Source organism: Furipterus horrens, unplaced genomic scaffold (genome assembly GCF_987537825.1).
Source record: "Furipterus horrens unplaced genomic scaffold, mFurHor1.1.pri manual_scaffold_3, whole genome shotgun sequence".
Taxonomy (NCBI): Eukaryota; Metazoa; Chordata; class Mammalia; order Chiroptera; family Furipteridae; genus Furipterus; species Furipterus horrens.
In genome coordinates, this window is record NW_028327173.1 from 83,163,082 (window position 1) to 83,186,940 (window position 23,859).

The following is a 23,859-nucleotide window of genomic DNA, read 5'->3' on the forward strand; positions in this document are numbered from 1 at the left end:
TTGAAAGCTTGTGTTTCAAAACAAAACAAAAAGCTCATGTAATAAAGGTGTTCTCTGGTTAATAAATAAGTAAATAAATAAAAATAAAGTGTACAGCTCAGTGGGTTTTAGTATATTCAAAGGTTGCACAACCATCACGACAATGAATTTTAGAACATTTTCATCACTTCAGAAAGAACGCTTACACTATGAGCAGTTATTCCTCATTCTTTCCTCCCCTCAGCTGCTGGCAACCACTAATTTACTTTCTGTCTCTATGGATTGGCCTCCTCTGGGCATTATATTTAAATGGTATTATGAAGGTTCATCCATGTTATAGCCTGTATCAGTATAGTATCTCATTCTTTTTGATTGTGGAATGCTATTCCTTTGTATGGATATACTACATTTTATTTATCCAGTCATCCATTGGTAGACATCTGGATTGCTTCCACCTTTTGACTATTATTAATAATGCTTCTATGAGTATATGTGTACAAGTTTTTATGTGGACATGTTTCCATTCCTCTTGGAATATGATGAGGGGTAGAATTAATCATATGGTAAATCTATGTTTAGTTTTTTGAGGAGCCCCTGTACTTTCTTTCACAGTGGCTGCCCCACTTTGCATTCCCACCAGCAGTGTGTGAAGATTCCAGTTTCTTCACATCCTCATCAACATGCTACTCATACATGTAATCTTGGCATCATGCTCAAACTGTGAAAAACAACATTCTTAGAATGAAAACTACAGGGTAGGTTATAAAAGACCTGGAATTAAGCATCATGAATTTAGCTTGTTTGTAGCAACAGGAAGTATTTAAGGAGTGTCTACTAGATACAGGGCAGCAGAATAGGAAATAGGCTTTAAGGTATTTCTCATCGTTGCATTAAGTGAATGAGGTACCCAAGACTCAGATTTCTCTGGCAAGCCAGGAAGTATCTCCAGAACTCTAGGTCTGGTTCTACAGCACAGCAGCATGACTTAAAAAATCTGGTGCTTCCAATCATCCACTATGGGCAGAAGTAAATAATAACAGTTTGGGGCTCCTTGGTGAGCCAGGCAGAGATGTAAAAAAGCAGAGCACATTCGAGACATCTGTAATTGGCCTTAATTTCCAGGTCTGGGTTCAGACCAGCCATTGGGTCACTAACTGCTCACCCATTAGCTAGATCCGACCCACAGAGGTATGTTGTTTGCTCATGCAGTGTTTCAAACATCCTGATTTGAATTCCTTTATACTCTCCAGTCTTTTATGGCTCCCACAGCTGTTGTTTTATATATACCTAACCTGCTTCACTCTTTTACTTTATCTCTCTGGCTCCTGGAGGTATCTGAATGTGCACATCCTGCTTAGGATGATGCCTGAGTCATTATGTTAAAAGCCTGGGTGATATATTAAGTAAAACATCACTCCCATGATCAAAAAGCAAATAGTCAGGTATCTACAGTGCATCATCACAGGAAGCAGTCATTCAGCAGATAATTGTTGTGCAACATGCTACACAGAGAACAATAAATAGATGTGACCTGTACCTACCATGACCTTACAGACTAAAGTAAGGTCCAGACCAATGGGGCCAACAGAGAGCAGAAAAAGACACACAGACCATGAAAATAAACAGGATGGAGGTCAGCTCTGAGCACTCAGCACAGCCAAACTTATGACTGTGCTCTTGCTTACACATGCATGCTAAAAAAGGATTTCTTTACAAAAGACATTCTTCCCAGATTATTCCTATGAAAATTTGCTAGTATTTGCTGATTATATCTCCATAATATGATTGATAAGATTTGCCAAATTCCAACACTTTTTAATAATGCAAACATGTTTTTTTTTTTTCTTTTAGAGCTCTCTTATAGCAGAGGCATTCACTGAAATAATCAGCTGTGTGGTTAGAAGTGCCATTTGAAGCAAAGCCCATGTGTCCCCAGATGCTATTGATGCCCTGATTAGTTCCCACCAGTGCACCCATTTCCAGCTGCTATGAGTGTTGGTAGCCAGTGACTCATACCACACCCTTCTCCAGAGAATTGCTCTTGCCTGAGGGTAGCCTCCTTCCCCAGCGATGCCCAGGATAGTATGTTCCCCAGGGAGGCAGGTGGTCTACAGCTAATGAATGATTAATACAGGTTATAAAAGTCCTGGACTCTTGTCTAAGATGAGGCAACTCTACAGTGCCACACATACTCCAGAGCTCCCTGTGGGGTCAGACTACAGTCAGACTTCACTGAACCCTCACCTTTACCTCGCTTCTTCCTCTGCACTATCCCGCTTCCCTTATCCCCTACAGATTTGACTTGAGAGAACACTTTCAAAAAAAAAATCACTTGCATCAGAAACCCCATCTCAGGCTCTGCTGCTAGGAAACCTGATGTGAGATACCTAACCCATCCTACAAAGTTATCCTCATGGAATCTGATTTTTAAATGGTTGTTTATGCACAACCATTAGGCATGTAATGGTTAAAAAGTAACAGCCCTGAGCTGTGGTAGCCAAGGTGACCCTCTAATAATGGTCTTAAGGCAGTTTCATGTCACTTATGGCTTCTGCTCAATAGAGTTATTTCAGTTCATACCCCAAACAAAATTATTTTTTCATCAAACGAGAGTGCTTATAATCCCTTCCTTTATTGAACTGTAGTCAGAACCCAGAGAGAAAGCGAGAGAGGGGAGATATTATGAAGACAAGTAGTAAACCTAAATTTGATGTATACAACTTACATGATTCATGAGCTCTGAATCTTACCAAAAACATACATTCAAATAAGGAGCATTGCAATTTGATGAAGATGTGTTAACGTATTACTCTTGCTTCCACTATACACAGTATAGTTAATCTTCATAACAACTTTGTACAACTTTTTTTCCCATAATCTAAAAAAGTTTGAAGTATATGTATGCACTAGTATTCTGTGGCTGCCATAACAAATTACCACAAATTTGGTGGCTTAAAACAACAGTTTATTCTATCATTGTTCTGGAGGTCAGAAGTCTGAGATCCAGGTATTGACAGAGCTGCACTCTCTGCAGTTGTGGGGAGAATCCACTCATTGCCTCTTCCAGCTTCCGCTAAGTGTTAGCACTGCTTGGCTTGTGGCCATGTCTCTCTGTGCTCCACCCTTCACATGGTCTTCTCCTCTGTGTGTGCCTTCTCCTCATCTGTCTCAAATCTCCCTCCACCTCCTTCTATAAGGACACTTGCCATTGGCTTTAGGGCAGCAGCCCCCAACCTTTTTGGTACCAGGGACCGGTTTTTCCACAGATGGGTGGCGCACAGGAGGCGGAGCTCAGGTTGGGGGGGGGTCAGGAGGCGGAGCTCAGGTTAGGGGAGGTCAGGAGGCAGAGCTCAGGCAAGCTTCCCTCGCAGCCCTGTTCCTAAGAGGCCACAGCCCCTACCCGAAGCAACCTGGGGGTTGGGAATCCCTGCTTTAAGGTACACAAGGATAATTCAGGATTACCTCATTTTGAGATCCTTAATTTAGTCATATTTGCAAAGAACTTATTTCCAAATAAGGTCACGTTCACAGGTTCACAGTGGGTATTTGGGGAGTCATTTTTGGGTATATCCTATGTGTGTGTTTATACAGCCACACCAATACAAAGAGAGGTATGTGCATTTGAACAATCTGATCAGGGCAGTACTTGCACACGTATACACACATTAAATACCCAGTATTGACTCTTCAGGAGCCAGAAGATTCTTGTCATAATTTTGGTACATAATTTTGCCAAGCATAAACTGCATCACATGAGTGATGAGGTTAGTGCACTACATGGAGATATGAACTTGGTCACTCAGCAGCCTAGCCAACTACCTAATACCCCCATGTCGGTGTGACTTTGTTGTTCTCTGATCATGTAGATTTTCACTATACTTATGGAATATTATGAGGTGTCATACTATGCTATAGAAATGTTTTAGGCCTCTTAAGAACACCAAAGCTCAATTATCTATGAGAAGATTTCTGATGGACAGTGGCATAAGACACATATGAGGGATTAAGAATGTTGGTGATAGTAGGAGACAGATGAGTAATCCCATAGCCAATGCCACTCCTCTTTAAACAAATGATAGCTATTTCTAAGTTAAATATTTGTAAGATAAACTAATTGCAGGTGAAAGCAGAAAAATACTAAAGACTTTGAAACAGCTGCTTTTTAAGATACAGATGTTCTGACATCTTTGAAATATGACAATTTGAAAAAGCCTCACATATTGCTCAGCATATTTTCCCGTGCATATCTTGAAAAAGGTGCTTAAGGAAAACAAACAAAAATGCTTAAAATATTAATAAGCAAGCATAGTCATAAAGCCATGATGAAATAAAGTGAATTATGACATGAACTGTTTCACTAAGTTACTTTTTTTGTATATTTACTTAGATTGCAAATTTGGCCTTGCATCTAGTTTGAGGACCATCACGATTATACATACATATATACATGTGTATGTATTATATCTCCATGTAGTAAACTAGGTACAAAGAAACTTAAATTTGAAAACTAATTTATTTTACTTATAACAATGGGTTAGAGTGTAGAATTACTTTTCCTGGAATATCAGAAAAATAGCCATGGGTCTTTTGTTTCTATTATAATACTTTTCACATGCTACCCTGAAAAACTGAATGTGTAAATGTTCTTTCCCACAAATCTATAAACTCCTTGAGAGCAAGGACCTTAGGTTCCTCTTTTTTTATAAAGTCCAACCTGCTGCCTAGCACTGTGTATTGCATGTAGTAGGAACTCAGTAAATAATGACTATAACACAGTCTACATCTCAGGAATAGGGGCTAACCTCCAGTGGGTAGGCAAGTTATATAGCCCACAATGATGTCTGGCACTTTCGGGGAACTAATTATTTTATCCTTTAAAGAAACATCTTTTTTTTACCCTCTCTTTTTATTTTGTCTGTTTTCATCTTGTATCTTCCTTTGTCCTGTTTCTTCCCTTTGTTGCTAAGACTGAAAGTTTGTGTCCCCCCCTCCCCAAATTCATATGTAGAAACCTAATCCCCCATGTGATGGTATCAGGAGGTGGGGTCTTTGGAAGGTGATTGGGAGGTGAATGCGACTAGTGCTCTTGTGAAAGAGCCCACAGTGAGGAGAGGGACCTCTGTGAACCAGGAAGCAGTTTCTCACCAGACACTGGATCTGCTGGTGCCTTGATTTGGGACTTCCTACGTCTTCATATCTGTGAGAAATAAATGTTGTTTATAAACCACCCAGTCCGTGGTGTTTTGTTACAACAGTCCAAATAGACTAAAAATCCATGACTTTGACTGCCTGCACGCTCCAGAATGCACTGAACCCATGGCCATTTCCTAGGCCAGTAGGTGATATTGAGTGGAAATTGTGGGCAGCCTCTGCATTCCATGATGCCATCATGATCCTCCCTCCTCATGCCTACCTGACAACGCTGAGGGAGACAGTGTGGAGGAAGTGAGCTTCTGCCCTCTGCTCCCGGCTTCACCCCATTTTTGAATGCACTTCTCATATTGCTGTAAGAAAACTGGAAGGAGAGAAAATCAAAATATGAAAGAAAAAATGTGAGTTTTGACAAATGAGTCACAGTGGATAGAAAAGGGAGAAGAAAAATTTAAGAGAAAAATCAAGAAATAGTAGGCTCATTTATTAAATAATTGTTAGCTCAGACTCTTCAAGCCAAAATTGCAATGTTTGTTCCAATTCTTGTATGACATTTTAATAAAGCAAAGTTTCCTCTAACTGTAATAACTTTTGTTTTTTCACATATATTTTATTTATGAACACTGAACTGTAACCATTTCACTCACACATGAGTATGGAATAATGGAATAAGGCACTTGTGTTATCCCATGTGAATCTACAGATTCTTTACACTCTGAACCCCAAGCCCCAGAAATACTGTCTCTTGGTTTTGTGGTTATAGCCAGCACCACCTTCCCAGTCTGGCCAAGACACGTGAAGTCCTCCTTCATTCGACTTTGTCTACCTGGCCTTGGACTCTTTGAAGCCTTTGTTTCTCTAAGTCCTTACTATTCAAAGGATGGTCCATGAACCAGCAGCAGTGGCATCACCCAGAAGCCTGTTAGCAATGTAGAATCCTGGGTCCTACTCAGCAAATCCCCACATTCAGGTTTGAGAAGGACTGCTCTAATTCTTGTGTAGCAATGTTCCATCTCCAACTCTACTCCGTTCACTGCAGGAATAGGTTCCATGCTGCCTTGTTCATCTTCGTAGTCTCTTGCCCCTCTTTTGCTTACTGCATGCCCAAAACCTAACACAGGGTTCCATAGAGAATGTGTGCTTAGTAAATGCTGACAGAGCACTACTCCAAATTTGGACTTTATCCTGCTGTAGTTGCTTAGCATTGTTTGGCTGTTTGCCTTCCATTTCAACTTACCACACATTAGCTGCCAAAATATCCAGACTCTATACACATATGGCATAGGCTTCTCCAGGACTCTAAGGTGCAGCACACATTGCTGGTAATAAAGTGAACTCACTGACTCCAGGGATTTCATTGCCAGTTACTTGGTCTTGTCATTTAGTGATGAGAATAGTGTATAACGAATATTGATAAAATGGATTAGAACAGGAATTGCAAAATATAGCCTGTAGACCAAATCTAGCCTGCTGCCTTTTTTTTTGTAATAAGATTTTATTGAAACACAGCCATATCTCTTGGTTTATGGACTGTCTATGGATACTTTTCATCCACGGGGGCAAAGTTGAGTAGTTGTGACAGGGACCATATGGCCGTAGAGCCTAAAACACTTCCTACTGACCCATGATAGAAAAAATTTGCTAGTCCCGTTTACAGCTGTACGTGATGTGTGTGTGGCAAGTGCAGTCTCCCTGTGTTCGCCAGAAGTTGCAACGACCCAGTGATAGGCAGGTTTCAAAGATGGCCACAGATCTCCACCTTCTGGTATTCATGCCCTTGTATTATCCTCTTCCCTTGAATGTGGGCTGGTTGTCCAGCCTTTTGTCAATTTTGAGAACCATCCAATATTTTTCCAGTAAGATCCTGCTGCTTAAGAAAGCTACAGTTGTGTCCTATTGTTGGCTACTGAGAACTTCAGCACATAGTATATATCTATATTATAGCAATACATTGTAAAGACTGAAAATACAGGTGTAAAAAAGTGTGCTCTGGCTGGTATGGCTCAGTGGATTGAGTGCTGGCCTGCAAACCAAAGGGTTGCCGGTTTGATTCCCAGTCAGGGCACATGCCTGGTTGCGGGCCAGGTCCCCAGTTGGGGGCGTGCAGGAATCAACCACACATTGATGGTTCTGTCCCTTTCTCCTTCCCTTCCCCTCCCTCTAAAAATAAATAAAATCTTTTTAAAAAAGTGTTAAGTTCAAGGCTAATAGATTTTTACCACTTACATCTCTATGTACAAGTTTAATATTTTGTAATATTAATAAAATTTTACTTTTAATTTTGTATCACAATTGCCAATTATAAAACAATTTGGGATTTTCCGTCATGTCTTTTTAGTAACAATTTTGGCAATGTATAATTATCATGTACCCTTGTTTCATGTAGCACATCCCAATCACTTTTCCATGTATTCAAAACCATTTTGAAAAAGGCCATATATTTATTTCAGCCTGTGCCTGTGTAAGAGGCTCGGAGAGAGTGAGTTTGCAATTGAGCCCAATCTCCAACTTAGTCAAGAGGAAGAAGTGTTTTTTTCTAATTTGTTGGCCTCATTCTTTTGGCAATTCCGCCGTCCAGAGGGGACGCATTAAAAAAAGAAAAGAAAAGAATTAAACAAATGTGCTATCTGTGCCTCTGCAGTCCCAATTCCATTGAAAGGGGTATACTATGCTTTCTTCAACTCCTCCGTTCATGCTGGGCATTTAGCTTGCTTCTGTATTTCATCCATCAATACTTCCTGTGGAATATTTTTAGGCCTAAATTTCTTCCATGTTTTAGACTTTGTTACTTGGTTTCGAGTTTTTTGGTGGGAATGAGTCAACAGGCATGAACACCTTCATGTCTCTTTATAAACATCACCAAATATGTAGCTTTCTAAAATGACCATTATCAATGTTCCCTTCTGCCTTCAGTATAGAAAGCGGCCATTTCACAGATCCTATCTCAAACTGAAATCATTATAATTTCTTGAGATTGCTTGATTGAAGAAAACCAATCACTCCTATAAAAGCTTTGACAAAATGTCAGATACTTTTATTCTTAACCATTTCCAGGATATATAAGGTTCTAAATAGTTTCCAAGTGTGCTGACGGGAAAAAAAAAATACACCTTCACAAATAAAAACAATGAGAATTTCAAGAAAGTTTGAATAAGGCATGGGACCCACTTATTCTACCTTGGCTGGTTAACATTTAAGTAGAGATTGGCTTACATTTGATTCACTGTTACCGTAATAAAAATGAAAAGTTTTAGATTAAGTTAAATACAATGACACCTTGTAATCTCAAGTGCATTGGCTTGAAAAAGTCATCAAACAATAGGTTAGAATTATTGAATATTTTTGTTAAAGAACAACAAGGCATCTGGTTGTCTGGGTAATTGAGGGAGAAATCAGACTAAATGACTACTAGTTCTGGCCAGACACTGAGGGTCTTCAGTTAAATCACCATTTACCTACATTCATCAAAACAAAGTAAATAACCCTCTATTCAGCAAGCCACTCCTTGCTTATTTCGCCAATTACCATCATACTATCTTTGGGAGCAAACAAAATACCAGAATTTATGTCATGTAGTTTACACGTGTAAAGTTCAATTTTGCCCGCTAAGGAAAGGATAACACACAAAGGGAAGTGGTGAAAACAAAACAGTAATGCTAGCGTGGGTCAGAGAGCAACACTTGGCAAATTGTGCCAAATTAGTGGAGGAAGTAAAGCACTCCCTCTGTTGGGAAGTGCAAAGTAGGAAGTCCTACTTTTGACTCTGCTGACCTCAGTGAGCATTTCCTTGTTTTAAAAATAAGCATAATTCTTTGCTACCTGAAGAGGCCTGTTACGAAAATTAATGAGTCTATAAAATGTTTTGACGTCTCTAGAAGCCCTTCCTAACTACTCTATAACCTTACCTTCTAACTGCTCTTTGAAGATGTGCCAGCTTTTTTTCGTATACCTGTCACAGCTTTGATCACTCCAAGTTCACTCAAGTCCTCATAAAATTAAGTAATACAATGCTCAATATTTTAAGTGGGTGACTTTGTCTTTAGAAATGGTTTCCACTTCCCTATGATAATGTTAAGGTATTAAATACTGTAAAATATGAAGTAGGCTTATAAAGAGGAAGGCGGCCAACAAGAACCTGTGCTGGGGAACCAGTGGGCACGCTCCAGACCTCTCACCTCGGGGACCCTATTTGGGTTCCCGGAACCCGAGCGCTCCGGGGTGAGTCCGCGGGCCGTGCTCGCGGCGGCCCCAGCGGGGCTCGATTACTTTCGCCTGGGCGAGAAGCAGCACCTCTGCTCCAGCGGGAACCCAACGGTGGGGAGGTGGGGCGACGACAACAAAAAGAAGTAAAGTAGGAGGAGATTCTCCTGGGGAGGGCCCGGACGGGTGCGGGGGAGACGGCGGGCCCGCGGGGGGAGGCAAGGACTCCACAGGGACCCGGCGCCCAGAGTCCCGCGTCTCGCCCGCGGGAGGCCAGCGGGCCGGAGAGCGGGGGCTCCGCCGTTCGGGCCGCGCGCCTCTACCCTGCCGCCCCGGCCAGCGCGTCCCGACCCCCGAAGGCCTGCTCCCCGCCGCCCGCGCTTCCCCGCCCCTCGCGCTGCTCGCGCGCTCCGTGCCCGCCCCCTCGCCCAGCGCCGCCCGCGCGCAGCGTCTCGCGCCAGCCAGGCCCGCCCGCCCGCAGGGAAACAGCCGCGAGAGCAGCCGTCGCGGCGGCTGCCCCTGCGCCCCAGTGCCCGAGCTCCCGCTTCGCTCTTGCTTTCGGCGCCTAGGTCTGCGCCCGCGCTCCGGCCAGCGTTCTCTCGGGGCCTCCCCGGGTCCGCCGCCCACTCCCGGTTCCTGAGTTCCCCCCGCCCCCCAACTGTCGCGCTCTCCCTCGGCGCGCGGCCCGTCGCCTGCTTCCGGGGCGGGCGGACTGGGCGCCTGGTGCCGGCGGCCGCAGCGACAGCGCCCCCGGGAAGCAGAGGAGGAAGGAGAGAAGAGGTGGAGGCGGCCGCAGGCTGAGTCGCGGCCGGGATGTCCGGACAGCCGCCGCCGCCGCCGCCGCCACCACAGCAGCAACAGCAGCAGCTGCCGCCGCCACCGCCGGCGGCCGTGGCCCCGGTCTCCGGAGTCGTCCTGCCGGCGCCCCCGACCGTCAGCGCCGGCTCCTCTCCCGCCAGCTCGCCAGGAGGCGGCGCAGGAGGCGGCTTGGGGGCCGCGGCGGCCGCCCTGCTCCTCCACCCGCCGCCGCCGCCTCCGCCACCCCCGGCCACCGCCGCCCCGCCGCCGCCCCCGCCGCCTCCGCCCCCCGCCTCGGTCGCCGCCCCAGCCAGCGCGCCCCCCGCGCCACCGGGTCTAGCTGTGGGCCCGAGCTCGGCCGGAGTCGCCCCAGCCCTGGCGGGCAGCAGCGCCGCGGCCCCTTTCCCGCACGGGGACTCGGCCCTGAACGAGCAGGAGAAAGAGCTGCAACGGCGGCTCAAGCGCCTCTACCCGGCCGTGGACGAGCAGGAGACGCCGCTGCCTCGGTCCTGGAGCCCGAAGGACAAGTTCAGCTACATCGGCCTCTCTCAGAACAACCTGCGGGTGCACTACAAAGGTACTGGGCGTGTGTCCTGCGGTGGGAGTGGGGCCACTGACCCGGAGTGTCCTGTCGCCGCTGCCGACTCCCGACCCGCCCCCGACTCCCTCCCTCTCGGGCTGGCGCCCTCGGAGGGGACTCGCTGCTCGTGCTGCTTCTCCGAGGGTGGGATGGGGGTCGTGGTGAAAGGTGCGAGGGCGAGCGAGGGGCCAATGCTTGGAGAAGGAAGGTGAGTGCTGCTCCTCGGCATAATGGAGCGGGTCATCCTAGGCCAGGAGTAGAACACCTTAAGGGAATCCAGGATGACAGGACGCAACTCGCCTTCTGATTTCCCTTGAAGATTAAATCTTAGGGCTTGGATGGAGGAATCCATGGACTCGGAATTGGGTTACATTGTTCTCCAGGTGGCGGTGGGTCAGGCGTTCTCTTCTTACGTGGGGGGAAGAGAGGCACCAGTCCGAGCTATAATTTCTAATTAAGGGAGAGCAGGGATATATAGAAGGAGGAGTAATCAGTGGAAGATTTTGTCCAAAATTAGGCCAGAGACTGTCTAGAGGGACAAAAGGACAAGGGGCCCAAGTTTGCCATCAATGTCTTTTACTAAAGGCAACTGGAAGTAAGAGGGGTGAAACCTCAGGAGTCCGCGTTTTCTTCGGGGAGCAGAAACCTGCGACTACTGATTGGAAACGTCTTATATTTACGTGTTGGCACTATATGAAGTCTGATTGAAAACGGATTTTAAAAATTGTTTAATGTTTTAAATAAAAGTGGCTTATGTTTTACACCTGCAGTTAAGAACACGTTGGGCTTGTGCTTGTCTCCCTCCTCCCGTATCTGTGTCTACTATATTAAAACAAAGCTTTAAACGGATCCCTTTTACATAAAATAATAAGTTGCTATGAGAATTTTTGAAATGTAGGCCAAATTAAAACCATGCTTTAAGTTAATTTGGGGACGGGGGGAACAGTCCATTATATCTGCCTGGAAACAAATCCAATATTTTAGGCCCCAAACCTGAATCTGGAGGCTTTACATTCAAAGCAACTTCATTTTGATTGGTTACAAAGGGAGGGTCTTAATCAGATCCTATTGACATGGATATAGAGGGTATAAACAATTCTGGGGGTTAAATTCTTAAAGTATACAGGACTGAAATTTGAGAAGAACCTTGACAAATAAGTTACTATTTAATCAGAAAGGAGAATGGCGACAAAGCTACGAAATGATTTGACTGCAGAGAATCATATACCAAAAAATAGGCCTTGTTGAATATTTCTTTTTATCCATGGATCCAGAGAAAAACTTTTCGAATGTTTCTTAATCTAAATGGCTGAAAATTTCAAAATATTGAGCCTTTGTTTTTTCTTAAGTTAGGACATTTTGTTAATAATCTGTGAAGGCTGTTATTTAATTCTGTGTTTTAATTTGTGTGAACAGTGCTATGTTATGAAGTGATTACTTCTGATCTGGTCACCAGAAAGCTTTTTGTTAGACTTGACAAAACTTTATTTTAAATTTATGGTTGATGGTTAATAATTAGCTTAAAAAAACCAGAGGGGGAAGATATGGAAGATTATTGAACAAAGAGCCCTAGCTTTCCTGAGTTCTGCAGTGGTTTGTGATTTTAGGCATGTTACAAAACAGGGCCTCCGTTTCTTCCTCTGAGAGATGAGGGAGTTGAGCTGGATGGTTGGGAAGGAAATTTCAAGCTCTGAATTTCCATGATATCTGAGATTCATGATTAGTTTATTTAGTATTGTAACATGACTTGGTTAATTTTACTAACTCCTTTTACATAAAATTGATGATTTGGATCAGAGACAAGTACATGCTTGTGTGAAATTGGTTGGCGTTTGGAGTATTTATGACATTATTGTCTCAATTATTTTTCCTGTTGGCCTCTTTGTTTCTGTTGTGTAATACTAAGATTCACTTTCTGGAAACTTCTCTCTTTTATAAGCATAAACTATTATTTACAGAAGAACAGATTGTGCTGTTTGTCATCCTTTCACTTTTCTGTCCCTTTCTTCCATCTCCCTTCTGTCTCTCCCTTCCCCCTTGTTGCAAACACAGTCCTGTGTGCCCCCACCCCACCCCGCCCCCTTCTACTGCCTCTTCCTCTTGTCTTGTTATTTTAATGTGTTGGGTGTTTTATTTTTCCTGTTGTTTTTCTGTGTGCCTTCTGAGTGGACCACACCAAAAGTACTGGCAACTCTGTCCCAGTTATAAGGGAAGGGAGTAAAGGGGAAGTTTCAGAGGTAGTGGGTAATAAAACTTTGAAGTCCCAGAGTAAGAAGAGTGAATTTTATTTAACCTATCATTGTGCTGCACTGTTTTTTACCTAACCATTTTGAGACACTTTTAACATTAAAAACTCCTGTTCACAAAGTATTTTTGCATATTACAGAATTTTAAAGGATTGATGATAGTTATTTTTCAAAACGAGGATTTTCCCTTACCTTTGAAGTAGAAATATCTTGGTTTCTTTTGCTCTGACCACTTTCTGTTTTTAAGAGGTTATTCTTCTAAGTTGGAATTACTGTTTTTGGAGGCAGTGTCTGGTTCCAAAAACCATTTAAATGATTTGAAAGGATTGATGTTAAACAACACCAGACAAATAGACAAAGTTGTTTGGATTACAGAGGAATAGCAGGGTGTGTATTCTATATGTTGAAAAAAAAAATTTTTTTTAAACCAAATCTTTGCTTGGCAAACATACCAAAACACTCAGGCATGTTTCTTTCCTTTTATTTTTACCATTACTGTTAGCTTTGAATAAGTAGAAATGTAACAAGTTTAGACTCAGTTATAATGATAACTTTATTCCAATTTAAAGTATTTTCATGAACTTGATTACTGTAAATGTTTCAGTTACAGATTTCATTTTTACATGTGACGTTATCTTTATTTGGATGCTTTACAAAGCATTTTGATACTAGTAGATTTGGACAAGATGGTGGAATTCTTATTTTAGATCTAGAAAGTGGGAGCACCTAGAGGTTAGATTTTGCCATTCACAATTAAGGCAGGATTGAAAACTAATTTTCACTGATTCTAAATTTAGTGCTCTTTCCACTACAGTAGTCCCCCTCTGTATCGTGGTTCACTTATCGCGGCCTCACTGTATCGAGGGATTTAAAAAAATATTATATTTAATTATCGTGGATTTTTCACTATATCGCGTGATTTTGCAGTACTACTGTATACGTATGTTAAAGTTACGTAGGTTTAAGAGTGTAGAATATGTTTAAGAACATAAGTAGTGTTTATAAAAGTGTAGAAAAGGTTAATAAGGGACTGGGAATGGTTTATAAGTGTGTGGGAAGGGTTTATAAAGCCTTAAAATATATAAATACTAAAATAAACGTAAGGTTACTACTTCGTGCATTTTCACCTATCGTGGGGCGGGGATCTAGAACGTAATACCCACGATAAGTGAGGGAATAAGTATACCAAATTGCCTATTTCAATTTGTATGAGACTTAAGTATCTCAAATAGGTGAAATTCAATGATTACATTTAGAAGTTTTTGAAGAATAGTTGACATTAAAAGTACTCCCTCTGGAGAAAATATTACCTGGAGCACACTATTGCCATGGAAAAGTCCAGAAACCTTGATTATGATAATTTAGAGCAGCTTAGAAGAAACAAGATAAATGTAAGTTGGGAATGGTAGGAAGCAACCAAATAATGGATTGCACTTTTTACTTAAAGCATTATTAACAGTACTAACCAAAGAACTTTTGGTATGCCTAATTTCCCCTTCTTCTCAATATCAAGTTGTTAGACCTCAGTTTAATTGCTTATCTGATTTCTTGCACTTATTAAGGTTGAACAGATATCTCAATAAATATTTGCTTATCTGCTAATACAAATGTCTTATAAGAATTATGGGGGTGATGTAAAATTGCTCCTCACAATCAAGGAATTAAAAACTACACTGAGCCTTTCCCAGGGACCCCTTTGCCAAAATTTTGGGAAATTTGGCTTTAAAAATACTAGGTAATAATTGAAAGAATCAAGTGAATCTAATAATCATACTTGCAGAAAAATAGACAATAGTGATGCTAATTTGTTGAGCAGTTGCTATAGGGCAGATATTCTGCTCTCCATTTATTCTTTATTCAACAACCTTTTAATGACTATTTATGTTTTGCAAGATTCTGGGCACTCAAAGGTGCATGTGAATTGAAAGAGCTCAAAAGGGCATAAGCGTAGTAAAGGAAGTGTTATAAAGAGTAGTGTCAAAGACAGGAGAAGCTCTACCCCAGGCTGCCATTGGAAGGGATGAAGTTGGTGAGTCAGGGACAGCTTTTAGAGGGGATAAGGCTAGTTGTCAGTCTTTAAAAAGATGAGTAGTCTATAGGGGAAGAGGAGGGGCTGGGCATTATAAGTAAAAAAGCATAGAGAGTTATTGTATGTTTGGATCTACAAGCAGTTTTGGGGTTATTGGAATTTAAGTGACAAGGAACAGCTGGAAAAAGATTGTGAGAGGCCTTATATAATATTTTATTGAGCTTAAACTTATTTTGTAGCATTTTAAATTAGTTCATATTTTAATTTTTCTCATATTAAACAACTAATTGGAAGATTGATTCAAAGGGTACAATACTGGAAATAGCAAACTCATTTAGAAGCTGTTGCAGAAGACCACATAAGAAATATGGCTCTGAACTTGATCAGTGGTAGAGGTGGAGAAGAGCATAGTTGTAATACCTTAAAGTAACACTGACAGGATATGATGGAATGATGGAGAAAGAAATAAAAGCTCTTGCTTGGGTTCCTTCTGTGTTTGGTTTTTTCAGTGAACCACAAATCTAATAGTGATTGTAAGAAGTACAATATATTTGAAGACAAGTAAAAGTGGGAGTCTTAGCCATGTGCTCTGACTTCATGGAAACCAGAAGAATGGCCAAAGAAGCCTTCTGGAGTTAAGGTGGCTCCAGATAATCACAACAGCTGGAGTTCATGGCTTTCCATGTTAATTTTGCTCCTAAAGTGACTCAGCTGCAATCACTAGTTTCTGGTTTTCTTCTCTTTTCCTGATTCATTGGCTTATCCTTTCTTTCCTATTTCAAATTCCTGAGAGAGTTATCAAATTGGCCTTGCTAATTGTCATCATTCTTAGACAGAACTTTTCATTATATGCTGTCGCATGAATTGGTGGCTTTCTTGTAAGGTGCTAATAACAGTAGTTGAATCAGCTGTAGGGGTGTGAGGATAGTTATGACAAATTAAAGATTCTCCTGGCACTAGAATGGTCTGGGCTTCACTTCTTTTGGTAGGGAAAGTGTGTGAGGCAGTTTTTCCTGGGAAGATTGGCATGGACCACAATTGACTTGAGCTTGGGAGAGATCTAGGCCATGTCTGATTTGGGAGTCACGTCTTGGTGGTAGTTGGAACTCTGGGAGTGCATGAGAGAGTACAAGAAGTCAAGAGCAGTGAGCCAAAGATGGAATCCTGAGCAACACCAACATTAAAAGACTGATGGATCTCAAAAAGGAATAGTTAAGAGGAACCTGGACAGAGGAGAGTGTGGTGTCACAGAAGCTGAGTGGAGGCGTATCGGAAATGAGGAAGTAATCTTCAGTGTCAAGTGCAACAGATAGGTGTAGTGAGATAGGCACAGAAAATTTTCCACCGAATTTGGAAATTAGATCATTGTGACCTTAGGGAGAACAGTTAGAATTGAGTGATGGGGGCAAACATCAGAATAAACAGAAGGGACAAGGCAGAGAGGATAGTGAATATAGATTACTCTTGAGAAGTATAGATGAGGAGAAAGATCAGGCAGGGTCTGTAGGCTGGTGGAGGTTAAGGCAGGTTTAAAAAAAATTTTTTTAATGGCTGGCTGATAGCAGAGTTATATTGTACCTGGAAATAAGCTTCTAATATCAACATGTAAGATGAAAATTCACATAATCCAAAATTATTTCTAAAATTCCCTTTAGAAAGTACTGTGTTAGAGACTATTGTGTCATTTCTGAGTAAGTCTCATTTTAATTTGGCTGTGTGGGTAAAACTGAAGTGACATGTAAGATGAGAGTATCATGCCAGTTCAAGATCTGGAGTCCCAATAAATATAAACAATATTTAATGTATTTTAACAAATAAAATAAATACTACCAATACCTGTTTTTAAAGGTTATTTTAAAAGTTTATTATGTTCACCACCAACCCCAGTGCATTAGTGGCAGTGATTCATAGCTCAGGAGCATAAACGGGGGGCGGGGGAGCAAAAGTAGGTTTACAGTTTTTCATATAGTTACTAAATAATAATATAAGAATAAACTTCTGCATACTCCTGACTGTAAACCTTTTGTCCCACCCTGTATTTTATGAAAAGTATACATTTTCAACACTGCCCGTATAGATTGAGGAGAAAGAAGGTAAAAAGGGAAAGGATGAAAATACAACTTGGGAGGCTGACACTAAAGGCTTAGAGGGAAGAAAGTGGTTTAGGAGCATAGGATGGTTAGTGTTGAAGAGAGGAGGTGTATATACTATTCACTCTGGTAAGAGTGGAAGAGCTAAAGAATGTTACAGACACAGACCAGTTTGTAAGAGGAGAGTGGAGAGTAGAACATGACCTTATATAATGCTGGAGTCCCATTTAAGTCCCGTTTTATGATAAAGTAGGCAAGGTAGTTTGCTCACTGAGTTCGAGTACAGGACTTAAAACTTAAACTGAATGATGAAAATGTGAACTAGACACCGAAAAGGAATGGAAAACAAACTAAAGATTTCTGAGTGTGTTGTTGATAGCAGTGGGAGAGCCCAGCCGACTTCATAGCAGTGGCCCTGTGCAAGGTTGTTGAACATTCTTCAGCAGAGGCCAATTGCCCAATGCAGGAATGGGGAAGGTAGACTATAGTATTGACCTAAGGCTGTGGTTTTTCTGGTTGGGTGTGATGAAAGGAGAGGCATCTGAGAGAAATCAAGGATATATGGTGGCCTTTAATTATCATGATGTAGGCCCATCCTGGAGGAGGAAAAAGGAAGATAAAAACAAACCAAGAAGGGGGTCCAGGGGTGTCGAAGAGTAGGTATAAAAGTGAAGTCTTTAGAAAGAGGAGATAGATGATAAGATGGTGTGTCCTAGAGGAAGGTATAGGCATTTCTATATAATGCCGAAAATGTGTTGCTGGGGAAAAAAAGACCCTCATGTTTTCCACAGAATTGCACTCCAGAAGCAGCAGGGCTTATGGGAAAAATAGGGCTGAGGGAAACCACTTAAAACCTGTGGAATTTTGTAACAAGAGTACTACAAAAATAACAGTCCTACTAAAGTACAAACCCAGTTAAATTTCTACTGGCATTTGTGCCCAATATCCCAGGCTGCTGATCTTTCGCGTCCTTAAGCCCCCCCAGGGTTTGTACTTCCTTCTTAGAGATGTGAGTGCTTGACAGCTCTAATCAAGCATAAAAATCGGATTCACGATTTAGCCCCTTTCACTTTTTTAACAAAGAGGAAATACATACTTTTCGCTATTAGAAAGAATGACTAAAATCCAAAGAAAACCCGACAGTGCCAATTGCTGGTGAGGATGCAGAGCAACAGGAGCTCTCAGACATTGCTGGTGGGAATGCAAGATGGGATGGCTGGTTCTAAAAAAGCTGTATGTACCAGTTCTACCATAGGACCCAGCGATTGAGCTCCTCACTACTTACTCAACTGATTTGAAAACTTACGCCCACACAAACACCTGCACACGAATGTTCATAGCAAGTTTTCTCATAATCACCAGGAACAAGCAACCAAAATGTCTTTCTGTAGGTGAATGGATAAACTGATATATCTATAAGATAGAATATAATTCAGTGATTTAAAAAATGAGGTATTCATGCAAAGACACAATGGATTTTTTAAGAAAATTATATTTTATTGATTATACTATTACAGTTGTCCCAATTCTACCCCTCCCCCCCACTCCCTCAGGCAATCCCCACACCATTATTCATGTCCATGGGTCATATGTAGGTTCGTTGGCTATTCTATTTCCTATACTGTACCTTACATCCCCATGACTATTCTGTAACTACCAATTTATACTTCTTAATCCCTTCACCTCTTCGCCCATTCCCCCACAACCCTCTCCCATCTGGCAACCATCAAAATGCTCTCCATATCTATGATTCTGTCTCTGTTCTTCTGTTTTCTTAGTTTGTGTTTTAGATTCAATTGTTACGATGGAGAAAGGGTGGGATTAGCAAAACATAGGATTTTTTTGGTTGGTGAAAGTATTCTGAGTAATGCTGTAATTGTGACTATATGACACTGTATTTATCAAACCCATAGAATTTTATAGCATGAACCTTAATGTTTGCAAATTTAAAAATAATTTAGAAAGGGGGTGGGGGGGAATCCCAGGACAGAGTGCAGGATGTCAAAACATAATCTTTTACAAATGAGTGAAACAGCCTCGGAGAAAGGGCAAGGAAAGGTGCTGACCTAAGTAACTTTGGAAATCAGCGGAGTCTGTAAAACTAAAGGTAAAAGAAACTACATAAGCACTGAACTCCTGTTGATTAAGTCCTATTCCGTGAGGATGTGAGTTAAAAATTTTGATACTGCTATATACTTATACTGAGCAATTAAATTAATGGATGGCAGATGATGGAAGCTAGGTTTCTTACCATTGGAGTGGAATTTTACAGATAAGCAAAGGGAGGAGGTTAGAGTGATCCATGTAATAATGGATTAGCATTGGAGATATCACTATGAATTCATGTTTAGTTTAATATCGACAGATGATTACATATGGAAATGTGTACATACAGGCGTTTAGTATACAAACATATATTTCCTTGCTCTTGTCAAAGAGGGGCATTAAAAGTAATAACACCTCCATAATAGCTAGCACACTAATACCCAGAGATTGGGTTCTAATACCATTTACCGGGGCTCCTTGGAAGAAACAACTCATTCTAGGACTGCAGCAGGAAATAATCCTAGCTTCTTGTAGTGCCAGAAAGTAACAAACAAATAAAAACAAAAAACATAATGGAAGTATGTCAGAGTGGCAGAGGAGCCAACTGAAAAAACTTCCAATAGCCTAAGGGGGAACAGTTTGAGCAACAAAACAAAAGTGTTGGGTTGGCCAAAAAGGCTGTTTAATTTTTTTCTCTAAAATAAAAGACACATTTTTTATTTTCACAGTAACTTTCTTGACTTGGATATTTTGAGTATGTCGGCTATCGCCCGCTATTGGCTTATAGTGTGTAGAGGCCAGGGGTGCTGCTAAACATCTTCCAATGCATAAGACGGCCTCAGAACAAAGAATTATTTGGCCAAAATGTCAGTAGTATTAAGAAACTTCACACACAACGTTCGATCAGTCATAGCACCTTCTCCATACACTGCACAAATCCTTTTTTGTGTTTCAGTTGTGTTTTTTACCTTTCTTAAAATAATAAAGCATAATACACTGAAAATGTTGAATATTTTCTACCGCCTTCAATATTAAAATGGCTGCAAAAAAATTCACCAGTTTTGGTTTGTTTGTTTTTTTAATGCATGCTGATATGACAGCTGTCACAATACAATCTTAACAAAATTGTTTCAAATGAAGTTAAAGACAAGTAATCACTAGTAGAGCCATCTTACGGGGGGGGGGCGGGGGCATGGTGGACTTTTTGGCCAACCCAATAATACTGAATTATAATCCAAAGTATAAAATAAATATTCATGAGATGTGTGAGCCCATACAGATATAACCGAAGAAGAAATATCTTAGCACTTTTTGATCTGTTACTATACTTGAATTTTCCCAGATGCCTTAATATTTGAAATCCCAGTCTTCACTGACTTAGGGTCTTTCATATATTTCTAAACTTTTCTCTTTAATTCATTATGTACTGGGGGAAACTTATAAACTAGACGACTTCTTTATTATGCTGACGTCATTCCTGTATTTACCAAGTGCATATGAGATAATTTGTATTCAAGAAATACGTTTTGTAGCAGGACAGACTTTATGAGAATTTAATATTTCTGAGCTGAAATAGTTTTAGATCAGTTTGAGCCACAAAACAAAGTATTGGGTTGGCCAAAAAATCAGTTTAGTTTTTTTCTGTAAAATAAAAGACACTTTTTCAGCAATAACTTTCTTGATTTGGATATTTTGAGTATGTCAGCTATTGCCCACTATTGGCTTCTAGTGCATAGGGGCCTAGGGTGCTGCTGAACACCTTCCAGTGCGAAAGACAGCTTTAGAGCAGATTGGCTCCAGGAAGGAATGACTGAGGTTAGGGTGGACGTCAGTAGGAATTAAAATGCAGAAATGTTGGAGAATTAAAATTGAAAACAGTAAAATAATAAAAAGTGAGTGTTAAATGTGTTTATGTTCTATGGGGAAGATGTTTGTTACTATGATGGCATATAAAAAAAGGAGGTTAGACCAGGTCAGAGGCTAGAGAATAATTGAGGAAGTGGAGCTTGAGCTGAGATCTGAATGATGAGTAGGACCCACCCAGGCTGAGAAGGAAGGGGAGAGCTTTCCCATTAGACGGAATTGCTTGGGACAAAACCTGGCCTTGTGAATGTGGCTGGAGCTGAAAGAAGGGAGGTAGAAAATGCTGTGGAAGGGTGAGATCAAACAAGGTTTTCAGGAAGTTTTATCTTTTTCCTAGGTTGAACGGAAGGATTTTTAGAAAGAATTTTAGTTGTACTGAGGGATAGTGGCACAAGCAAGGCTGATGTATTTATATTTCCAGAAAGGCACTTGGCAGCATGTTGGAGGGGGTTGGAGTGGGCTTTATTCAGACTCATTCCTTTTTCAGTGATGTGTAGTCAACAGATTGTTTGAATAGAAAGAACTAACCTTGCTAGCCTTTGAGTTTTGAAGCAATAAATGTATTTTCTTCTTGAACCATGTAGAAAACACTCATTATTGAGTTTACACTTTGGTAGTGTGACGTATTTTGGTTACCACAGAATTTAAGGTAATAAAATTCCTGCTGATGAACATTTTTAGAGATAGGCCCTTCAGTCTCATTATACTAACCTCATGTAAGAAATAGTACAAATCCTCTTAATCTTAGATCTAAACTTTTTCCTAAGTCTTTAAATATAGATTTAATTTTAAAATGAAACATTCTTTTAACATTTATAGAATTTTTCTACAATGTCTTAGTAGAGCATAATGAATATAATGGAATCTTGAAGATTTATGATTGTGTAGTTTTTTAGTTATTTTTGCATAATGGAAAAATGTAGGGGGTTTTAACTCATACATGGATTTAACACGAATCTACTAATTTGGATAAGGTTATATAACCTCTGAAAGAATTTTTCCATTTAAAAAATGAGATTAAATAATACCTGTTTCACAGATGTTGAATGAGAAAAATCTATATACCTAATACTTTGAGAGATTGTTTAACCTAAACATTTTTTCTCTTTTCCCGAAGAAGTAGCAAGGATAGGAGATGGGAATACATGTGAAGTGATCCCACAGTGCTTATTGTAACTGAATCCTCCTGATGGGTTCAGAGCTGCACTGGATCAGGCTTCTTGAATTTAAATCTCAGCACAAATCCTGGTTTGGAATTCTTAACCAGCAGTATGACCTTGAGCAGGTTTCTTTATTTTTGCCTAGTTTCCTCAATTGTGAAATAAAAATAACACCTACTTTCTAAGTTGTTTTGAATGCTAAATAAGTTAATAAATATATAAATATAATGCTTTTAGACAATACCCTTATACATAGTATTAAATGTATGTTAACTACTATCATTTATTGTATTATTAAGATACCTTGAGATTACCTTAGTCCTAAAAGTTTTGGTTACTTTTCTTTCAAAAAAAAACAAAAACCAAATATAAAAGCTAGTTGATTTAGGACTCCAGGGTTAATCAGTTTTCTTTGGGTTTATTTTTGACTGTCTAAAATTTTTAAGTGCATTTAATTTACATGACCTTTTCCCAGGCTAATCAGTTATTTTAGCATATTTTTACTGAAAAATATGTTTTTCCAAAACCATAACTTACTAAATGTCTATTTTTAAGAAGTGACTGGTGTCATTCTGCAGATTTGTGCTGTTATTTTTTATTTTCATATTTTGCTTAGCTCAGTGTAAATCTGTTACCTACATATGTGAAAGCAGTTTTATGGGTGTCTGTATGTTGCTGCTTCCATTTTTATCTTAGCCAAGTTTTTCACCTCCCCGTGGTCATTTCTGTTCATAACATAAACACTTAAGACATCTATGGATGCAAGTTTTCCTGGTAATAGAAAAGAGTGATTGAGTTCAGCCGTTTCTTTTGGGCCAAGTAAACATGGGCTAGTTTGTATTACAAGTGTAAAATTAACTGTTCAATGATAGGATATGCATTGGTAATTTGATAAAGTGTATGGTAAGGGAAGATATGATCTCATTGGTTTGTGATGGTTATTAGTTGGCTAAGATATAATTTGTGACTTACGGTTTTTGTTTTAAAACAATCATGGTAAATTTGAGGAGGGAAATTCTGCTCCGCATGAAGGTACTGTTATAATATGACTGAAAGGTTAATGACATAAGATTGTATTGGATGAAGCATATTTAACTAGAACACCTGAATAATGATTTAAACTGTTATTTCTCATGCAATCTTTTTGGGGATTGTGGAGATTTGTCTCACTTACTTTCATTGAGTACTTTTTAACCAGCTGCTTTAGCTTCTGTCTTTATTCTTCTGTGGTTTTATGGGCATATTTTCTCTTGCTTACTTGATTTTGTTCACATGCTAGCTTTCAAGGTAATTTGTGTCTTGAGCAAGGGACAAGGGAAGTGATTGTAGTGAAGGAAACCCTGTGGGATTAAAATGAAGAATAGCTAATTTAAGAAGTTTAAAGCCATTTTCCAAAAGATTTTCTAAAGATGTCAGCAATGCTATGGTGTTATATTCCTTTCTTTAAGAAAGGAAGAGCCCTGGCTGGTGGGGCTCAGTGGATTGAGCGCCAGCCTGCAAACCAAAAGGTCGCAGGTTCGATCCCCGGTCAGGGCACGTGCCTGGGTTGCAGGCCAGGTCTCCAGTTGGGGGTAAGGGAGAGGTGACCAATTGATGTATTTCTTGCACATTAATTTTTCTCTCTCCCTCTTTCACACTCCCTTCCCCTCTCTCTAAAAATAAATAAATAAAATCTTCTTACAAAAGAAAGAAAATACTACTAGAGATTTCATATTTC

The 23,859-nt window shown here is 40.5% G+C and overlaps 1 protein-coding gene across 1 annotated transcript in view; it reads left to right on the forward strand.

Annotated features, from left to right (window-relative positions):
* Positions 1–10,072: 10,072 nt before the first annotated feature.
* Positions 10,073–23,859, forward strand: part of RANBP9 (RAN binding protein 9) — an 82,084-nt gene continuing 68,297 nt past the window's right edge. The window contains exon 1 of the mRNA XM_090269796.1: positions 10,073–10,705. Coding sequence (XP_090125922.1) covers positions 10,144–10,705 — 562 coding nt within the window. The 5' untranslated portion in view covers positions 10,073–10,143. The remainder of the gene's footprint in view (positions 10,706–23,859) is intronic.